The sequence below is a fragment of the Pongo pygmaeus genome, chromosome 21 (assembly GCF_028885625.2).
Source record: "Pongo pygmaeus isolate AG05252 chromosome 21, NHGRI_mPonPyg2-v2.0_pri, whole genome shotgun sequence".
Taxonomy (NCBI): Eukaryota; Metazoa; Chordata; class Mammalia; order Primates; family Hominidae; genus Pongo; species Pongo pygmaeus.
Window position 1 is genome coordinate 45298905 of NC_072394.2, and position 18032 is coordinate 45316936.

General features: G+C 41.2%; 1 protein-coding gene across 12 annotated transcripts in view; it reads right to left on the reverse strand.

The window, feature by feature from the left end:
• PTPRT (protein tyrosine phosphatase receptor type T) overlaps nt 1-18032 on the reverse strand; it is a 1135643-nt gene that overhangs the window by 702071 nt on the left and 415540 nt on the right. For all 12 annotated transcript variants that reach the window (XM_054467368.1, XM_054467370.1, XM_063659593.1 and 9 more), the window contains exon 5: nt 11240-11355. In XM_054467368.1, the coding sequence (XP_054323343.1) occupies nt 11240-11355 (116 nt within the window). The remainder of the gene's footprint in view (nt 1-11239; nt 11356-18032) is intronic.

Consider the following 18032-nt stretch of genomic DNA (forward strand, 5'->3'; position numbering starts at 1 on the left):
GGTTGAGGGCACTTGCTTGCAAAGGGGATCTGTCCAGGACACTAAAAGCATGCATTCCACTTGGCACTTTCCTATCTCTGCCTTCTCCTACAGTAAATTATACATTGGGTTTCCTGAAATCCAATGAGCTACTGCCTTGAGATTTTCTGGCAGTCTGTTTCTAAATCTGCTTTTTTTTTTTTTTTTACAATTGGGGCTGGGAACTGACCTCAGTAGCACACTGGCAACACCAGGTGTGAGCACAGTTGTAATTAAGCACTGCTTCCTATGAAATGTCACTCCATTTCACATAAATAAACCACTCCATAGTTGAGTTTGATAAACATTTTGTTCAACTTAACAGGATTTATCTGAGTGTTTATCAAGTAAAAGTCACATTAACTAACAGTTTTGAAGGCTGACTTTGTGCCAGCCACTGTGTTAATGGCTTACAGAATAGACTGTTCACTTGATCCTCTTAAAGTCCCTGCCAAAGTTACTCTCAAAGAGTGGTCCCTGAATCTACAGCATCGGCCTCATCTGGGAACTTGTTAGAAATGTAAATTTGTAAGATAATTCTAGGGCTGATATCCATTTGGAGATGTTGTTTACTGGGGTTGATAGTCTGAGGTTTTTCCCCTTTCCCCATTCTATTATTAATCATGCTGAAAATGTACTCATTATTTTACAAAACAGAAAATGAGAGAGTGTGGAAGGTATAATTTCTGCCCAGAGGAATTTATAGGCTGGATTAAGATTGTAAAAACAGTAGAAAGAGTAAAACATAAACACTAAGTCAAGCATTGAAATAGTATACTTCATGGAGGAAAACAGGTCTGGAATGGAGACAGAAATGCTCTTAGAAAAATCTAGAGCTATGGTTCTCGAACCATGGTCCCAGACAGGCTGCACTAACATCCCCTGGGAAATTGTTAAAAATGTGAATTCTCAGGCCAGGCACGGTGGCTGACGCCTGTAATCCCAGCACTTTGGGAGGCCGAGGCAGGTGGATCACCTGAGGTCAGGAGTTCAAGACCAGCCTGACCAACATGGAGAAACCCCATCTCTACTAAAAATACAAAATTAGCCGGGCATGGTGGCACATGCCTGTAATCCCAGCTGCTCGGGAGGCTGAGGCAGGAGAATCGCTTCAAGCGGGGAGGCAGAGGTTGCGGTGAGCCAAGATCGTGCCACTGCACTCCAGCCTGGGCAATAAGAGAGAAACTCCATCTCAAAAAAAAATAAAAAAAATTAAAAAAGTGAAATATCTAGCCCCATCTAATAAATTCCCAGACCTAATGAATCAGGTACTTTGGGAATGGGGCGAGGCCATTTTTGTTTTAACAAACCTTCCTGGGGATTCCAATGTCTGATAAAGTGTGAGATAAATCCTACTACTAATTCCTATTTAACGAGTAAGGAAACTGAGGCAGAGAGTGGTCAAGCAATATGGCTTTTAATAGTACTTCTCAGACTACAGCATACAAACCACCTGGGGACCTTGTTAAAAATGCACATCTTGATTCAGAAGGCCTGTGATGGGGATTGGAATTCTTCAGGTCTTGCTGATGCTGCTGATCCATGAACCTTACTAGGAGGAACAAAACCTGATATCACTTTGCTGAGGGGCTGAGTTAGGATTGGACCCACGTGATCTGATACCAGACACTGAGACATTAATCACATCACCCATCTGCCGTCTAGTACTTAACAGTACACAGCTACACTTAGCAACTCTGTGAAAGTAGGGTAGAGAGTGCAGTGTTCCAGAAACTTACGTTGTTTGTTCAAAGACTATCTAATGATAACTTGCAGAAAATGACTGCTTCACAGAAAACAGTTTTGGAAATGCTGTGATAGAAGCCCAGATGCCTAGCTTTCTGGAAATCTTGGAAGACCTTAAGTCAGAAATATATATGTAAGAAGGAACACAGTATCTTCCTATATTCTTGGCTATCAGATTCTTTTAATGTATTATTAAGTTATGGCATACCTGGTATACTATTAGGTTGGGGTGAGGTTTCCTTATCCCCACTCTTTCAGACTAGAACCGTAGTTCCTAAATTTTAATGTGCATCAGAATCACCTAGAGGGTAATTTAGGAGGTCTGGGGTGAGGCTGGATAATTAGCATTTCTAATTGGTTCCCTGGTGTTGCTAATTCTGCTGACTTTACCCTGGGTCTCAAGGACTTAAAAGCTAATGTCCTCTTAAGTCCCTTAATGGGAAGCAAGGGGCCAAATAATACCACAGAACACATGAATAGAAAAATTCCTTAAATATAAGACCATGTCCTGAGGATGAGCAACTGGTCACTGCACCAACGGTGCCCAGCTAAGAGGCGAGAGTTGTGGCCCCCAAATCCAACCCATACTCTTTTGGCAGAGCCAGGAGTCCTGACTACAGCCATGAGTCCTGACTGAGCCCCCTTAGAGGGAGGTCACCTTTGTGCTTTGCCCAAGGGCTCTACCTGCATATCAAGCTACATATCTATGGAGCTGCATCTGCCCAGAAGGTGAACTCCTTTTTTTCCCAATTCATCCATACAGGAGGGATACATGCTCTAAATTGAACAAAGGCATTTTACAGCCTAATCGGTGGTTCTGCTTAATCCCATTTTATGTTCATGTTTCTCTGATTATGGCAACAGTTGCCTTTGAAATCTCTCCTTTTCTTTCCCCTTTTTCAACTGCTTGCCTTGCTCTTTAAAAACAACTCAAATTCCAACTTCCCTTGGCTTACTTTGTTTTATGTGGATAAGTCAGCTTGGTTTGAGAGCACACACTCCTTGGAAGAACAGGGGCTGTAATAGCTACACTTTAATGTTCTGTCCCTAGCACAAGTGCATCCTTCCATCCCCGGGCAAGACCCCTCTATTTTCAGGAACCACCTAAAGAGGAAGGCAAGAGCTGCACCTGATGCCACAGAGAGTGCTGTTTCTCTACTGTCTGATTATCTATCAAGGTTTCTGTAACGGCCTTGCCATTTTGCAATTCCCCATCCACTCTCCTTTGGTGTCATGACATTATTTCCTTCACAAAGAGGTAAGACAAGACTACAAAAATGGCTGTCATTATTTCAGAAAGAGCAGGAAGCCTTGAAATTGACTTGTAATTGGCAGAAGTGGAAACAGTACTGTCTTTAAAAAAAGGAAACCATTTCTGGTTTTGCACAACAGATACTATGCCTGGTTTACAGGAGATATTCTAATGCAGGATCCTGGAAGCCTTCAGTGTGTTGGTTTGAACTTCTGGCGTCAAAATAAAAAAAAAAATAAGATAAAGAAAAAAATATAAAAATAAAACAAAATAAAATTAGGCCCAGCGTTTCCAGCTGTAATTTGTTCCAATTGCTCCAGGAATTTCCTGGCCAGAAAATATTTAGGTGAAATTCCCACAATTCACTTGTAATGAATATTCTTTTCACTTCTAGTCACCCTGCTGCCACAGCATGACATTTGGAAACTTGCTAAAATCTAGCCCATTGATTCTCTTAAGATCACATTTGTACCTTTTTGGCAGTCTCTAAAGAATAGCTTTTGATTATTCTTTATTAAAAGTCAGAAGAAATAGAAGTAGACATAAATCATTTTTGATTAGCTGTGCTGAAACCCTTCCAAGAGCCCTCTATGTACACGGATGACTGCTCATTTTGGGTTGATTTCTGGGTTTAGAACTCCTGCAAAGAGTCAGGAGGGACCTGGCATAAGTCCCACAAGGCTTGGTGGGAGACAAAGGAAACTAATGAGAACTTGAAACTTATGATGCTTGCTGTGTGGTGAATAATAAAGTTCTTTGTCTCTGACCCAGAAGTCTCATGTCTTCTGCCAGCATCTATGAAACTGTGGCAGTCTACCTCGTGAGCCTCCAAATAAGGTAAAATCTTAGGCCCTTCATAGTTATTGATAGACGGTTTCAAGTGGGCAGTAAGATTTTTGTGGAGAGAGCAGTCAGTATCATCAAATCTGAAAAGAGAAGTATAAGGCCTGCGATGCACCCCTTGGCTATAGCAATGAGAAAAGCACTGGGGACATTTACAAGAGCCACTCCTTGGAAGAGGTGGGCACTGAAGAAAGCCTCATTCCAAGTATAGACATCACATTTAAAGAATGTGGCTAGGAAGGGGATAAGAGAATTAAGAAGGCAACTGGGGGGTGGGGAGGCAATTCAAAAATAATTCCAAGGGCATTTTATTTCATTGATCTCATGTAGATTTGAGAAATTAAAATATACTTAAGTATCTAGTTCAGCGGCCAATAAATTTAGAAGTGTATAAATATATGCTAAATAAAGAAATCTGTTTTTAAATAGAAAGCCTCCTGTATAGAAGGAAAGGCTGGAGTGTAACCCAAGAGACAGGGCCATGAGGCAGGCATGGAAGAACGAGCCCAGGACTGAAGGACCAATGTTTCTTCACATCATGCTTCTGCTGCTCACTGCCTGTGTAATTCTGAGGCTGTCATCTACCCATCTAAGGCTCAGTCTCCTCATCTATAAACGGGGCTACAATCACATCTACCTGAAAGACTGGTTATGAGAATTAAATACATCCTATGTGTAAGCACTTAGTAAACATCAGCTGTTATGCATAGTATCATTACATTATCATCATTGCTTAGTTGAAGCGTGACCACTAGATTGTCAACAGAAATCCCACACAGAAGGAATGCCTGGTTCAGATGCAGGCAGGTAGGAGGAGGAGCTGGTCCCCAGAACACTCACAGCCTCAGAGGCCTCGCTCCCTGCAGGAGCGAGGAAACAGGTTTACTGGGCGAACCGGCTGCAGTAAAGACTGATGCACCTCCTCAGCGCATCAACCCTGTTGCCGCTGCTGCTGTGAGCCTATAGGCTCACAGCGCAGGCAGGAACCTTTTCCTACGAGATTCAGATCTGCTCCCAGTCCAGTGAATGCAATTTGTCTGAAAACATACACTGTCCCTACAGAGATCTGAACAGGGCGTTTGGAAACATGGCTTCATTTCTGAGACTCTTCAAATGTTATTTGTCATATAAACCCCTCGTGGAGCGAATCCTTTGTAGGGAGGCCTGAGAGTCAGCTCCATGGCGGGGCTGACAGACTCTGCTCTGGAGTCCCTGAGGAATTCAAGGAAAGAGCCCCATCCACCACGCTCCTTGATAAAGACAGGAGGACACACATAAAATACTTCTAAACATCCTTCTGGATGAGTAGTGTCTGAGAGTGATGATGGGGGTGTGGGAAAAACCTGTGTCCTCACTGCTGGAATTAGCTATGCCAAACCCAGCAAAGGCTTCTTAGTATACTAGGAGTATTCTGTAACTGGGAAAAAGTGACCATTTTTCTTTTTTTAATAGCATTTTGTTTATGTTAGTTTCCTGTATTCATCTTAGAATATTTGGATAAAACAGAAAAGAATAGCAATGAAAATAAAAAGCATCATAATCTATTATTACAATCAAGTGTCTTAATACGTGTTTCATGGAGTTATAGGAGTGTGTATGTATATACGTATGTATATACAGATTATATATATTATGCATATGAGCATGTATATGTGTATATATTTTTTCATAAAGCTTAATATTATGACTCTATAACTCATCCTTTTCACTTACATGTTATGAAAATGTTAAATATACTTCTAAAATCTGATATTTAATGATACCATTCCCTCATTTACTTAATCAGTCTCTTTTGCTGAAAATTTAGGTTCTTTCCAGCCTTTTGTCCTGCTGAACACAATTGCAGATACATTTTTGTCCCCATCTCTAGATATCTAATTTCCTTAGGTAAATTTCCTTAAGTAAATTTACTCATTGGAAAAATATGCATATTTAAGGCTTTGGATATCAACTGCCTAATTATCTTGCAGAAAAGATGTACACATTTACATTTGCTCTGTGCTACACTTATAATTATGTTGATATAGTCCCACCTAGTTGTATCCTGAATGTCATTTTTTAAACGGACTCCACGAAACTGTAGACCACTTTGTTTAGTGGCTATTCCCCTTGGAATGCACACCATCTCCTTGCTTGAAAAATTGCTTGCAAAGTTACATGTTTGGATTCCTCAGGCCAATGTATCACACAAGGAATAAGCAAGTTATGACTGAGCTCCTTCCACCACAAACCATGGCATCATACACTTCACCTCAAGGAGAAATGATCCCAGGACAAGAAGAACTTGCTTATAATTTTTTACTAGCTTTCTATCATCCTTTTCCCTGATTCACTACAATTGTTCTAGGCTCATGTGTCTGCATTTCTGCATCGGTCCTGTCCATTGATTCTCATGTAGAACTTGTACTATAATTCCACAAAAGCCAGTACCGGCAGATGGGGTCTTCTAAAGACATATAAAGTTTCCAGAGGGGTGCAAAACAGGGGTATTGGCTGGTCCTCCTTTTCACTTATTAATTTATGATCCAAAACCACTTAAGGAAAAGCAAGCTATTAAGTCCCACTCTACAGAAAAGAAGGCCAGCATTCCACCACACAGGCAACAGGGATTTATCTCAAACTATGAGTCCACTGGCTGCTTTCTAACCATTGTCAGAAAGAAGGGCCACCAACATACCTGCCACGCTGGAAACAACATCTTTATTTCCCTGAATTACAGCTGGCTGAGTTGAAAAGTTACCACTTTCAGTGACTTAATGAAATTCCTCAGCATATCTCAGAAGCTACAGCAGGAAGTAGCATTGCTAAACAGTAGACCTGCTGTAGCTGTCTTCTAGAGACTCTTTTGGCCATGATGTGCCTGTTTCATTTGCTTTGGAAATTCTCAGGCTAAGTCACCCCAGCCTTATTACATGAGGCAGAACAACAGTGAGAGTGCCAGCCACTCCTCTAGTGCTGGGACACATCTGAAGAAACATATCATGAGAAACTGGCCACTGCCTTGGCCTGTCTTGGATGGTGGCTGCAATCATCTCTGGGGTGGCAGGTGTGTTGATAGGTGCCTTCTTTTTGTAGAAAGATGTTAACCTATGTGATGGTTAATTTTATGAGTCAACTTGACTGTAACAGAGTACCCAAATTAAACAGTATGTCTGGGTGTGTCTGTGAGGGTGTCTGGATGAGATGAGCATTTGAATCAGTGGACTCAGTAAAGTACATGGCCCTCCCCAGCATGAATGGGCACCATCCAATTTTCAGAAGAATAGAACAGAAAAGCAGGGGAAGAAGAGTTTGCCCCTTTGCCTCCTCACTGACTGCTTGAGTTGGAATAATGGTCTTCTCCTGAACTTGGACTGGAATTACACCACTGCCATTCCTGGATCTCCAGCTCGCAGATGGCAGATCATGAGACTTCTCAGTTTCCACAGTCACATGAGCCAATTCCTGTACTAAGTCCTTTCCTTCCATATAGGAAGGACTTATTATGTATGGAAGGAAAAGACTTACATGGATGGATGTGTTTATATCTATAAGGAAACATTTCAAAAAACTACATATATACAAATATATATTAATATATACTTACATATAAATATTTTCCTTAATATATTTAAGAAATTTTTATATTTTATAAAATATATATTTTCTTTAATAAGTGCTATATAAAGATTTTTATATATACATATATTTTAACATATAAATATATTATATATAGTTACATATTTTATATATTATATATGTTATATATTATATATGTTATATATTATATATGCTATATATTATATATAATATAATTTGTTATGTGTGTAACATATAATTATACACAATTTAGGATAACATATAATTATATATAATTATGTTATATGATATATATTGTAACATACTATATATTATATATGAAAATATATAAAATTATACACACACACACACACACACACACACACACACACACACACTGCTTCTCTGGAGAACCCTGACTAATACAGCCTACTTCCAATTACCTTATTGCAGATAAGCCTGGATTTAACTAGCCACACAGGCATTTGTCAGACAGCACAATATAAACTGTGTACCTCCCAATATTTTCTGAAATGCAGATGAGAGAGACGATATTTAGGGAAGTTTCCTTGGAAAAATAGTTACTGAATCTATTCACTTACCGGATACGTTTCAAGTGCCCCAGGATGGAGACAGATTGGCAGAGAGCAGGGGACTCTGCCATATCCTCTTGCCCACTTCACCCCTCTCTCCCCCTTCTCCTCCCCAGACTGCTTTCTCACAGCCATCATGATGTGAAACAGGCCTGTGAAACTCACTTGTGTGCCCTACCTCAGTAAGACTGTGGTGGGGAACATTGTTCATTGCATCACACAGTGTTTTCTTTACAGGGACTCCTGGGAACAATTGCTGTCTGGCTTCTGTGTGAACAACAGGTAGAATTTTCCTCAGCAATCGGTTTTTGTTTATCTCACAGACATTGTGAACTGTATATCTGACAAGTTTCCTTTATTCCACTAGTGGCTACAAAGCTGCGGGCTCTGTGTGTGACCCACCAGTTAGTAACATGTGCAGAAATGCGGTTTTCGCATTATTACCAGCTCTGTGTATTTTCTCCTTCTATCTGGTGTTGTCCTACTTTTAATTTATGATATCTTGTCATGTTTTATGTCCCATTGAAAGCCACCTGGAAGACATTTTGTGAAATAAGATTTGGTTTACATTGAAAAGGAGATAAGATGTGGAAGAGCTCCATGTCATGTGTTTCCATCTGTTTTCTTCAAATATTCAATTATGATCTCCTTTAACATCCTCCCACTGACAGACCCAAGGTTCAGGGCATGCAACTCAGAACTGCCGCAATAACAATCATAAAATAGTTGGAAAACCCAAACAAAGTTGCTGAAAATATTGTGATGGTCCTGCCTCATTCTCATGACCCAGCTGAGGCAATGCCATTGCAATCACACAGCTTCTTGGCAGCCTATAATACAGTTGAACACTAATTGTAATGAAAAGAATAAATAACACTACCAAATACTGAGGTGACATGTGGAGGTTTCTTATGCTCTCCTGTGGTCTGTAAGCAACCCTGGGAAGCAGAAAGAACAGGTATTTCATGCTGCTGTGCTGCTATTTGCACTCTGCTGTGCTGCTAAGTGGCAAGGAAGAACTCTTGGCCCCTAGATGGGCTCTTTATGCATGCCAAGGATTTTCTAACCACAGGAAATGGCTTAAATTCAAGAAGAGAAGTGACAACATGAACTTCCAACAAAGTGTGTGGAGAGATAGCTAGGCAAAGGAACACATGAAAATATGTTCAGTATCATCAGTCCTCTAAGAAATGTAAATTAAAACTACAACGTGCTCCCATTACACACCTATTCAAATGCTAAAATTAAAAAGACTGACCATACTGAGTGCTGGTGAGGATATGGAGCAACTAGAACTTTCATAGACTGCTGGTAGGAATGTAAAATGGTATAGCCATTTTTTCAAACAGCTCGTTGTTCTTTAAAGTTAAACATATATCTACCAGATAACCCTGCCATTCCACTTCTAATTCACTTTCATACCCAAGAGAAATGAAAGAATATGTCCCTACGAAGACTCACACATGCAGGCTCACAGCAACTTCTTTGTAATAGCCAGAAACGGCCAACAACCCAACAGGTATCCATCAACAGGTAGATGGATAAACAAATAGTAGTATATCCATTCTATGAAATATTTCTTAGCGAAAGTAAGAAATATTGTTACACACAACAACATAAGTAATCCTCAAAATAATTATGTAGGAAAGAAGGGTACATACTGCATGCTTCCATTTATATAAAATTCTAGAACATGCAAGCTAATACATACTGTCAGAAAGCAGATTGGTGGTTGCCTGTGACAGAAGGGAGTGGGGAAGTCAGAAGGAAGTGATTACACATGGGGACGGAACTTTGGATGTCATGCAAACATTCAATATCTTGATTGTGGTAATAGTTTCACATGTAAACATATTAAAACTTACCAAATTGTATACTTTAAACATCACATCTCAATTATACCTCAATAAAGCTATTTAGAAATAATTTTTTGAGAAGGAGTTTCAATCTTGTTGCCCAGGCTGGAGTGCAGTGGTGCAATCTCAGCTCACTGCAAACTCCGCCTCCCAGGTTCAAGTGATTCTCCTGCCTCAGCCTCCCATGTAGCTGGGATTACAGGTACTCGCCACCATACCTAGCTAATTTTTGATTAGAAATAATTCTTTTAATGTTAAATAACCACAGCCACATGTAGTTAGTTGTTCCTGCACTGAACAGCACAGCTCCTACTTCTGTGCTGCCCCCAAAACTTGCTATTTGTGTTAGTATTAATGGAAGTATGCTAATGTTATAACAAGTTATGTTTTAGTTCTGTGTGTCACCCTCTGTCTCTAAACCCCACTCAAAGAGATCCTTTCTCATCTTTCTTGGAAAGTAGGATGAATGAGCGGAAATAACAGGAAGGCAAATTCAAGCTTAAAACACTTCCCTGACGGACCTTACTAATGGACTTATTTAACCAAAGAATAGACAGATTGCTCATTTCAGTGAAAAATTCCCATAAAGAGCGACTCTCTCTAATTTTACCCAGATATACCAGTGAATCACTGGATATCCAAGAACCTTCCAGTTAAGATTACCTGACAACCACATACCCAGAAACTAAGCTATTCCGTTTGCCTTAGCCCTAGTAATCTGCAATTAAAAGACAATGTTTGTTAGAGGGTAGTTGGAAAAGGTCATAGTTACAAATTCTAGTTCTGGAACTTTTAGGTTTTGGTCTCGGTTTGTGCATCTATAAAACAGTTATACCAATGCCTGCCTAGCAGAATTGTAGTTAAGATTTAACAGATCATAGATGCAGGGCACCATCAGAGGAACAGAAGTACTTTAAAAATATCCCTTCCCTGTACACACCAAACCATTCTTCACAGCACACACTTTCTTCCCTTATCAAGGGATAAGACAGCATTGTTAGCCCAAGCTGCCCCATTTTGTAAACTCACACCATTTTGCAAATGCTGGTTAGAGCAGAAAATTCCACTGGGGTTTGGGCCACGAGACACATCCCACCAGACAAGTCCCAGGCCTAACCGCCTGACCCCAAGAAACTCCTCACTTATCAGCAACTGACCACACCGCCCACCCCATCTCACAAGCCCAGACCTCTCCCGCCTGGACCTATAATTACCCCAGTCTGTAAGCAAGGCTGGGCTCTGGTGCTAGCTGGTGTCCCCCTCCACATGTCTTTGTTCAATACACTTGTGTTGCCATAGAGCTGCTTCCTTCCATTCCTTCTTTTCCCTTTCTCATCCTAACGAGTCCGAGCAGAGGCTTCTCTCATGCTTACCTGGAGCCAAAGCTTGTCATGCTGAGACCACTTCCCACCAGCAATGCACTGAAATGTGGCATTCTGCCCCACATTCACCTCCACGTTTTGGAGTCGCAGAAAATGAGGTGCTTTTCCTAAGAGAGAAACCAAAGAACACAAGATAATGAGATTCAACAGCCTGCACCACTTCCCTATTGGTGGATGGCAGCTCAGGATTGGCATCGGGGAAGGGTGGAACTGGCACTTAAGAAGTAGCCTGGCTCAGTCAAGATTTCATTGATCATTTATTATAAGTCTGGCACTGTTCAAACTTTACACACAGAATCTCACTGAAACCTCACAAAAATCCATGAAGTGGGCAGTATCCCCATTTCACAGATCAGAAAATTAAGGCTCTGAGGGTTTACATCATCATTTGGCACAGACACACATCCAGAGGGGGAGGGAACCAGGATGTGAATTCAGATCTGTGTCCCATTACTAGCTGCTATCAATGTTGCTCTGTGAAATTGGCACAAACATGCCTAGAATACACCCAAATTGATCATTGCTTCTGGGGCTGGCATTGCACAAAAGGTGAAACTACGACACTGAAAGTTAGAAGAAAAGTTGGGGGGCGGGAGGAGTGTAGATATTCACCATAGGTGATGCTTCCCTATAGCCTGAAGAAGCAAAATAAGAAAGCTGAAGTGAAGCACGTTTGGGCCTGATACCTGCACACTTGGCCTGGGTGAGGATGTTGATGAGGAAGATGATGAGGAAGACAAAGAGTGGAAGAGGGAGGAAAAGAGAAGGAAAGCACTAGTAGCTGTCATTCTTAGCGCTTGCCATGTGATAAGTACCACATGCAGTGTCTCTCTGCAGTAACTCACTTAACCCAATGCAGTCAGTAGTGTTATTTTCTCTATTTCACAGTGAATGACCTGAGGCACAGAGAACTCTAGAAACGTGCCCAACGTCACAAGACCCCAGAGCCTTACTCTGTGATGGTACTTTCTGAGCATGAGGGGGAGCGTTGATTCTAGGGACTGGACATAACCGGGAAAGGGCCTTTCAAATGAAAATCAGAGTGTGTATGAGCAGACAATCTTCAGATTAAGTCTATGTTTTATATTGGGTAACCTGGTTTCATCTCTTTCCTTTTTTGTAGAGAAGGGTCCTCACCTACCCGCACTCTACAAATAATAACATCAGTAACAGCTCTCCATTGGCTGATAAATTGTATCTAGAAGAATTGGTTTCTTCATTGAGGCACAATGAAGGATCTCTATGCCATCAATCAAATCAGTGATGAACTGGGATCACCCCCAGAATGGAAACAAATGGAGAGTTAGGAGAAGATCAAGGAGGTTTAACAGGAGGCTTTGGCCATCTTTCTAGAGGGAGTCAAATACACAGAGAGACAAATAGTAACAATAATGTCATTTCCTGAGAGCTCCTACAATGCCAAGTACTATGATAAATGCTTTGCATGCTCTATCTAATTTAACTTCATGACGTTCCTATAAAGCAGACACTATTATGATTTCCCTGTTAGGCAGAAATCAAGGCTCAGCAAGTTTAATGTGCTGAAAGCTACACAGCACTAGTGAAAGACAGAAACAAAATTCAATCCAGGTCCACTTTAGCCCCAAACTCAGCATGCTATGCTCCCTTGCCTCCTGGGCACTGGGAATGAGGATGGTGTCTCCAGATAGACTCCAGGGTCTGCAGAAGGGGCTCCCAGTCAGGGCTGTGCTGATGGTTTAGGTTTCTTTCCATGCTCCCAAATGTTTTATTAAAAGTGACCCCTTTCCTTGCTATTTTTCCTTGATTTGAACTATTTTGTCTACCAATCTGTGTCAGCACCTATAAAGCTCAGCAAAAGCCAAGAATCTTGGAACAATTAGGCAGACTTGTTGGGAGAGCACTGGGAAGCGTGGAATTGGTGCTTGAGAAGTGGCCTGGCTCAGTGAAGAGTTCATTGATCGCTTATGATGAGTCTGACACTGTTTGTAGAACTTTACACGTCATATCTCACTGAAACCCCCAAAAAGTCCAGGAAGTGGGCAGTATCCCCATTTCCCCAATGTACTTTTACTCAGGTTTTTAAACTAATGACAGCAGCTCAGAGAACCCTCAGGCTACCTTTAAGCCACCATGGCTGGTGTGGTGTCAAGGACCCAAGGCCCAGGGAAAACCACCTCTATGGGCTTTTCAGAGTTGAAAATTCCTGCATCTAGTCAACTTGACAAATGCCATGCTGCTTTGATTGTCTGAAATTGTTTCCTTTTGGCTCTCCTGTATAATTTTATGAAGTTATTTTTGGAACTATCAGTTCAAATCAATTCTTGAAGTGGGAATAGAGTGAACCTTGGAAGCCTGTTCATGCCACAGGCTTAAAGGGGGAGTGAACACATCCACCCCAAGTGGGGAGGGAGTACAGAGTATTAGCTCCAATGCTGGGAAACTATGTGTTTGGTTTTACAAAGAAATGCTCTTCCCTTACCCTTCGAGAAAATGGTTTAACCTCTGGGATATGTACAATTAGCAATGAATCTTTTCTGGATCAATGTCCCCAGCATGCCTCTGACTCCTCTCCACTTCTTCCTTCTCAGCAACAGACCTTTTGCCTTGATTCTTTCATCTTCAATTCCTCTTCTTCGCTTCCTTCTAGGTTCAGTGGTAGAGAGTTTAGATGTTTAATGGCTCCTACTGTGAATATTCTGGGAAAATACTGGCAATTTACAGCAGAGATAATGAACGCATGCACCTACAAGAGCCAGTTACGTAAATTAATAAAGTGGTTCAGCTGTAAAACAAAACAAAAATACCACCTCCTTGCCCCATCTTTTATTTTCCCATTTTTGATAGAGACTTGAGAAAAATAAAGATTCTTTATATAAGAAAAGCAATGTTGCAAGCACAATAACTGGTATCCACCAATAGCCTCAGCACTGGGGAGACAATAAGGAGTGGTGAGGACTGGAGGGAACTGGAGAGAGACTCTGTGTCCCACTGAAAGGGGGCAGCTCCTACTTAAATTCAGCAGAGGAAGGCCAGGCATGCATGCTTTGTATAGGGGTGTCAAACATCTGATTTCTCCAGGCCAGTAAGAAATCCAGACTTTATATGAAATCTCTCACTCTAAACTCAACATATTAAAACACAGTACAGGCTTAACAAAACATGTGTACATGCAGGCTCTATCAATCTGCGGTCCCTGATATGTAGCTCTGATGAAAGTCATCTGCAACAATTTCCACTAGCCAGTCTCACCCGATCCAGCCCCATACATTCAGGGATGCCACCACCACTCCATGCGGTACGCGGTGGGCATCACGTGAAGGCCAACCCCGAGTATAGTTCCCAGCACAGGAGCTGATCTAGGCCACCCTCTTCTTGCTCGAGACCCTTGTCTCTGCTCCTTGGGGCTCTGGGTCATCCTTGGCTCATGACAGGCAGTGCTCTCTGGGGATTGTGCTTACATGGGGGGCCTGTTTGGTCCTCTTCCCTGCGTTCCTGGCCTCTCTGAGCCTCCTTTTTCCATGCCCCCGCACAGCCTGCTCATCAGCCGCAAGCTCTCTCAACTGTCACCTTCCCCCAGCATCTGCTGCTCTGGGAGAGAACTTATATTCCACAAGCTTCAACTCACTCATCTTCAGCCAAACATGGTTGACCTTGGTACCCAGGTCAGCCATCGGCTCGTGGTTCTAAGAATTTCCTACTCACTCCACATTGAGACCCAATTCCCCCCAGATGGGATGCCGCTGAATGGGCTTAACAGAAGACTGGCTGTGCATTTGGGGCAAAAACGCCTTGACGTTGGTGACATTTAGACTCCTGCAGATGTCAGTGCAGCATCTGAAGACATATTATTGTGCCCTTTATCTTGCTCTTTAAACCTGACAGTGCTCAGTAGGAAGCCACACAATTGTGGAGAAAGCCCAATACGCACATTAGAAACATGTTGCAGATGCTCTGTGGGCTCGGGGACACGGCCCCACAAGATTGTGAGGGAGAAAGAAAAGTCAACTTAGAAGCTAGAAACTTTGAAACGGAGTGGAAAAATCATACTGACATTTATCTTACACAGTTATAACTGCCTTGGCCCTGCTAATGGCTAACACTGAGAAACAGCAGCAGAGGGTAACTAAGGCTAGAATACTTTTAGAATAACACAAAAATGTTAAATGGGCTATAAAATATAGATGAGAGGCTTCCGTTTGTAAGAGAAAATAATTTCATTTGAGTATTATGCCTGTCTTTCGGTTACTGTTTTGGGAGCTTGGAGGCAATTATCCACAGTTCTAACTTCAGTGCCAATCAATTGAAGATACAATTGCAAATCAGTCACTCGCTCCCTGGAACTTTTGGAATATTTAGTGGAATCACTTATTGATAAACTCTGACCATATGTTAATAGAAAATATGTTTTAGAGGACAGAAGGAGAGAATTAAAAAGACTTTATGTCCACAGGCTTTTTTGAATTGAATGCATATATTTCAATATAGTTAAATTTTTAACCATCTATGAGTGAACTCATAAATTCTAAGACTGGAGGCTGGGGAAAAGCACCTTTAGTCTAAAGGAGAGTTCAGAAGCTACTATCCACTTGCATGACAGGTAATCCCTGTAAGCAGTCCCTGGGGCCCACAGGGCCCCTCACAAGGCAGCCTGCTCAGTTCTTCCCAGGATCTCACCACCTTGCTTAAGCTACAAATCTGTGACTGCACCATCTCTGATGCCTGACTCCTAATCCAATTTGTCAAATGAGACCAGTTGGCTCTGCCTCCTAAATGGATCGCTAATCTCTGCACCTCTATCCACCTCTATGCTCTATGTTTCTTCATTGTCCTGCTTATCATTTGTCATGGTCTGAACTGTGTCTCCCCCAGATTTATCTTTTGATATATGACCCCAACCCCCAGTATCTCAAACGTTCCTATATTTAGCAGCAGGGCCTTTAAAGAGGTGATTAAATTAAAATGAGGCCTTTAGGGAAAGCCCTAATCCAATCCAATCTGACCAGTATTCTCAACAGAGGAGGACATTTGAATGCACAGAGAGACACCAAAGGACTGTAAGTACAGAGGAATGACCATGTGAAGCCTCAGCAAGAAGGCAGCTACCTGCAAGCAAAGAAAGAGCCTCAGGAGAAACTATCGTGGCAAACACCTTGACCTTGGACTGCCAGCCTCCAGAACTGTGAGAAAATAAAATACATTTAAGTTGCTTAAGCCATCCAGTCTGAGGGGTTTTGTTATAGCAGCTTTAGCAAACTAATGCACTGTCTATGCATATAATTATATAATCATATTATATATGATTATATAATCATATTATATAATATATAATATATAATTATATATAATCATATATAATTATATATTATATAATATATAATTATATATAATCATATATAATTATATAATATATAATATATAATTATATATAATCATATATAATTATATATTATATAATATATAATTATATATAATCATATGATTATATATAGATTATACAATTATATATGTATATATGATATATAAATGTAAATTATATAATTATATGATTATATATTTATATATAACTCACATTTATATAATATATACTTCTATATAATGCTTGTACAATTATATAATATATAGATTATAATAACATAATCATATAATTACTTTATTTGTTTTGCTTCAGCCTCCTTCACTTCAATAGAAGTCCATGAAGACAGACAGTCAATCTGTCTTTCTCACTCCCACAAACCCAGAATGGTGCCTGACATGGAGCTCACGCTCAGTAAATACTTGTTGGATGATGGATGGATGTCTCTCAATCACCCTGATGCAGGCCATCACCACTTCTTGCATGGCTCCAGAACTTTCTTCCTCCTAGGTCTCCCGACATCTTCTCTATGGTCCTCCAACACAGAGCAGCCCAAGTGACCCTTCCCCAGCAGCACTCCCTGCAGCAGAGCCTCCCTGCACTTAGACAAACATTTAAACTACTCATGATGCTGCCCAACGTCCAGGCTTTCCTGCCCAACATGTGCCCTGACCACCTTCTCCTGTGCCCCGTATGCTCAGGACATGCTGGCAGCATCAAGCCGACTCTGTGTGCAGGACCTCTGCAACCACTGTCTCCTCTGTCTGAAGCACCCCTCCCCCAAATCACTAGACTGTGAACTCCCTCCTGTGATTTGAGTCCCAGCTCAGGTCACATTTTCAAAGATATCTCCTCTGACCACTATATATCCAAGAAGCCCTCCCGTATCCCAGACACCCACACTTATTATATCCACTACTATTTTCACTATCTGAAATTTCTGGTTACTTAATATTAGTTACTGATTTAGTGCCTTTCGTTCCATTGGCCCTCCTGCTAATCAAACACCATGAGTACAAGGACCTAACCTTTCTTAGTCACTTAAGTATCACTGTGCCTAGCAAAGTTCTTAACACATAGCTGATGTACAATAATTCACTTGCTGAAAGAAAGAATAAAAACCTGGGCTAGGTATGGACTGAGCACTGGTCCTTAGGAAAGGGACTTTGCTAGGCTCTACTCAACTCCACATGATTCATAAGCTGTGGATATACCTCAGGCATTATATACGTTGCCAGTATTTGTCCATATAGTTAAGTGAAATTTTTTCCAATTCCAGCCACTCCTATGGGGTCTTCACATCATGCTTTCTGGGAAGTTTATGCTTAAGCTGCCTCAACACTGAGACTGAACCCAACAGGAGCACGTTATGCAGACATAAAGCCAGGATCACACCTTCCTGAGTTATATCCCATGGTCCATTTGCTGGGTAACTGGCTTTCAGCAATT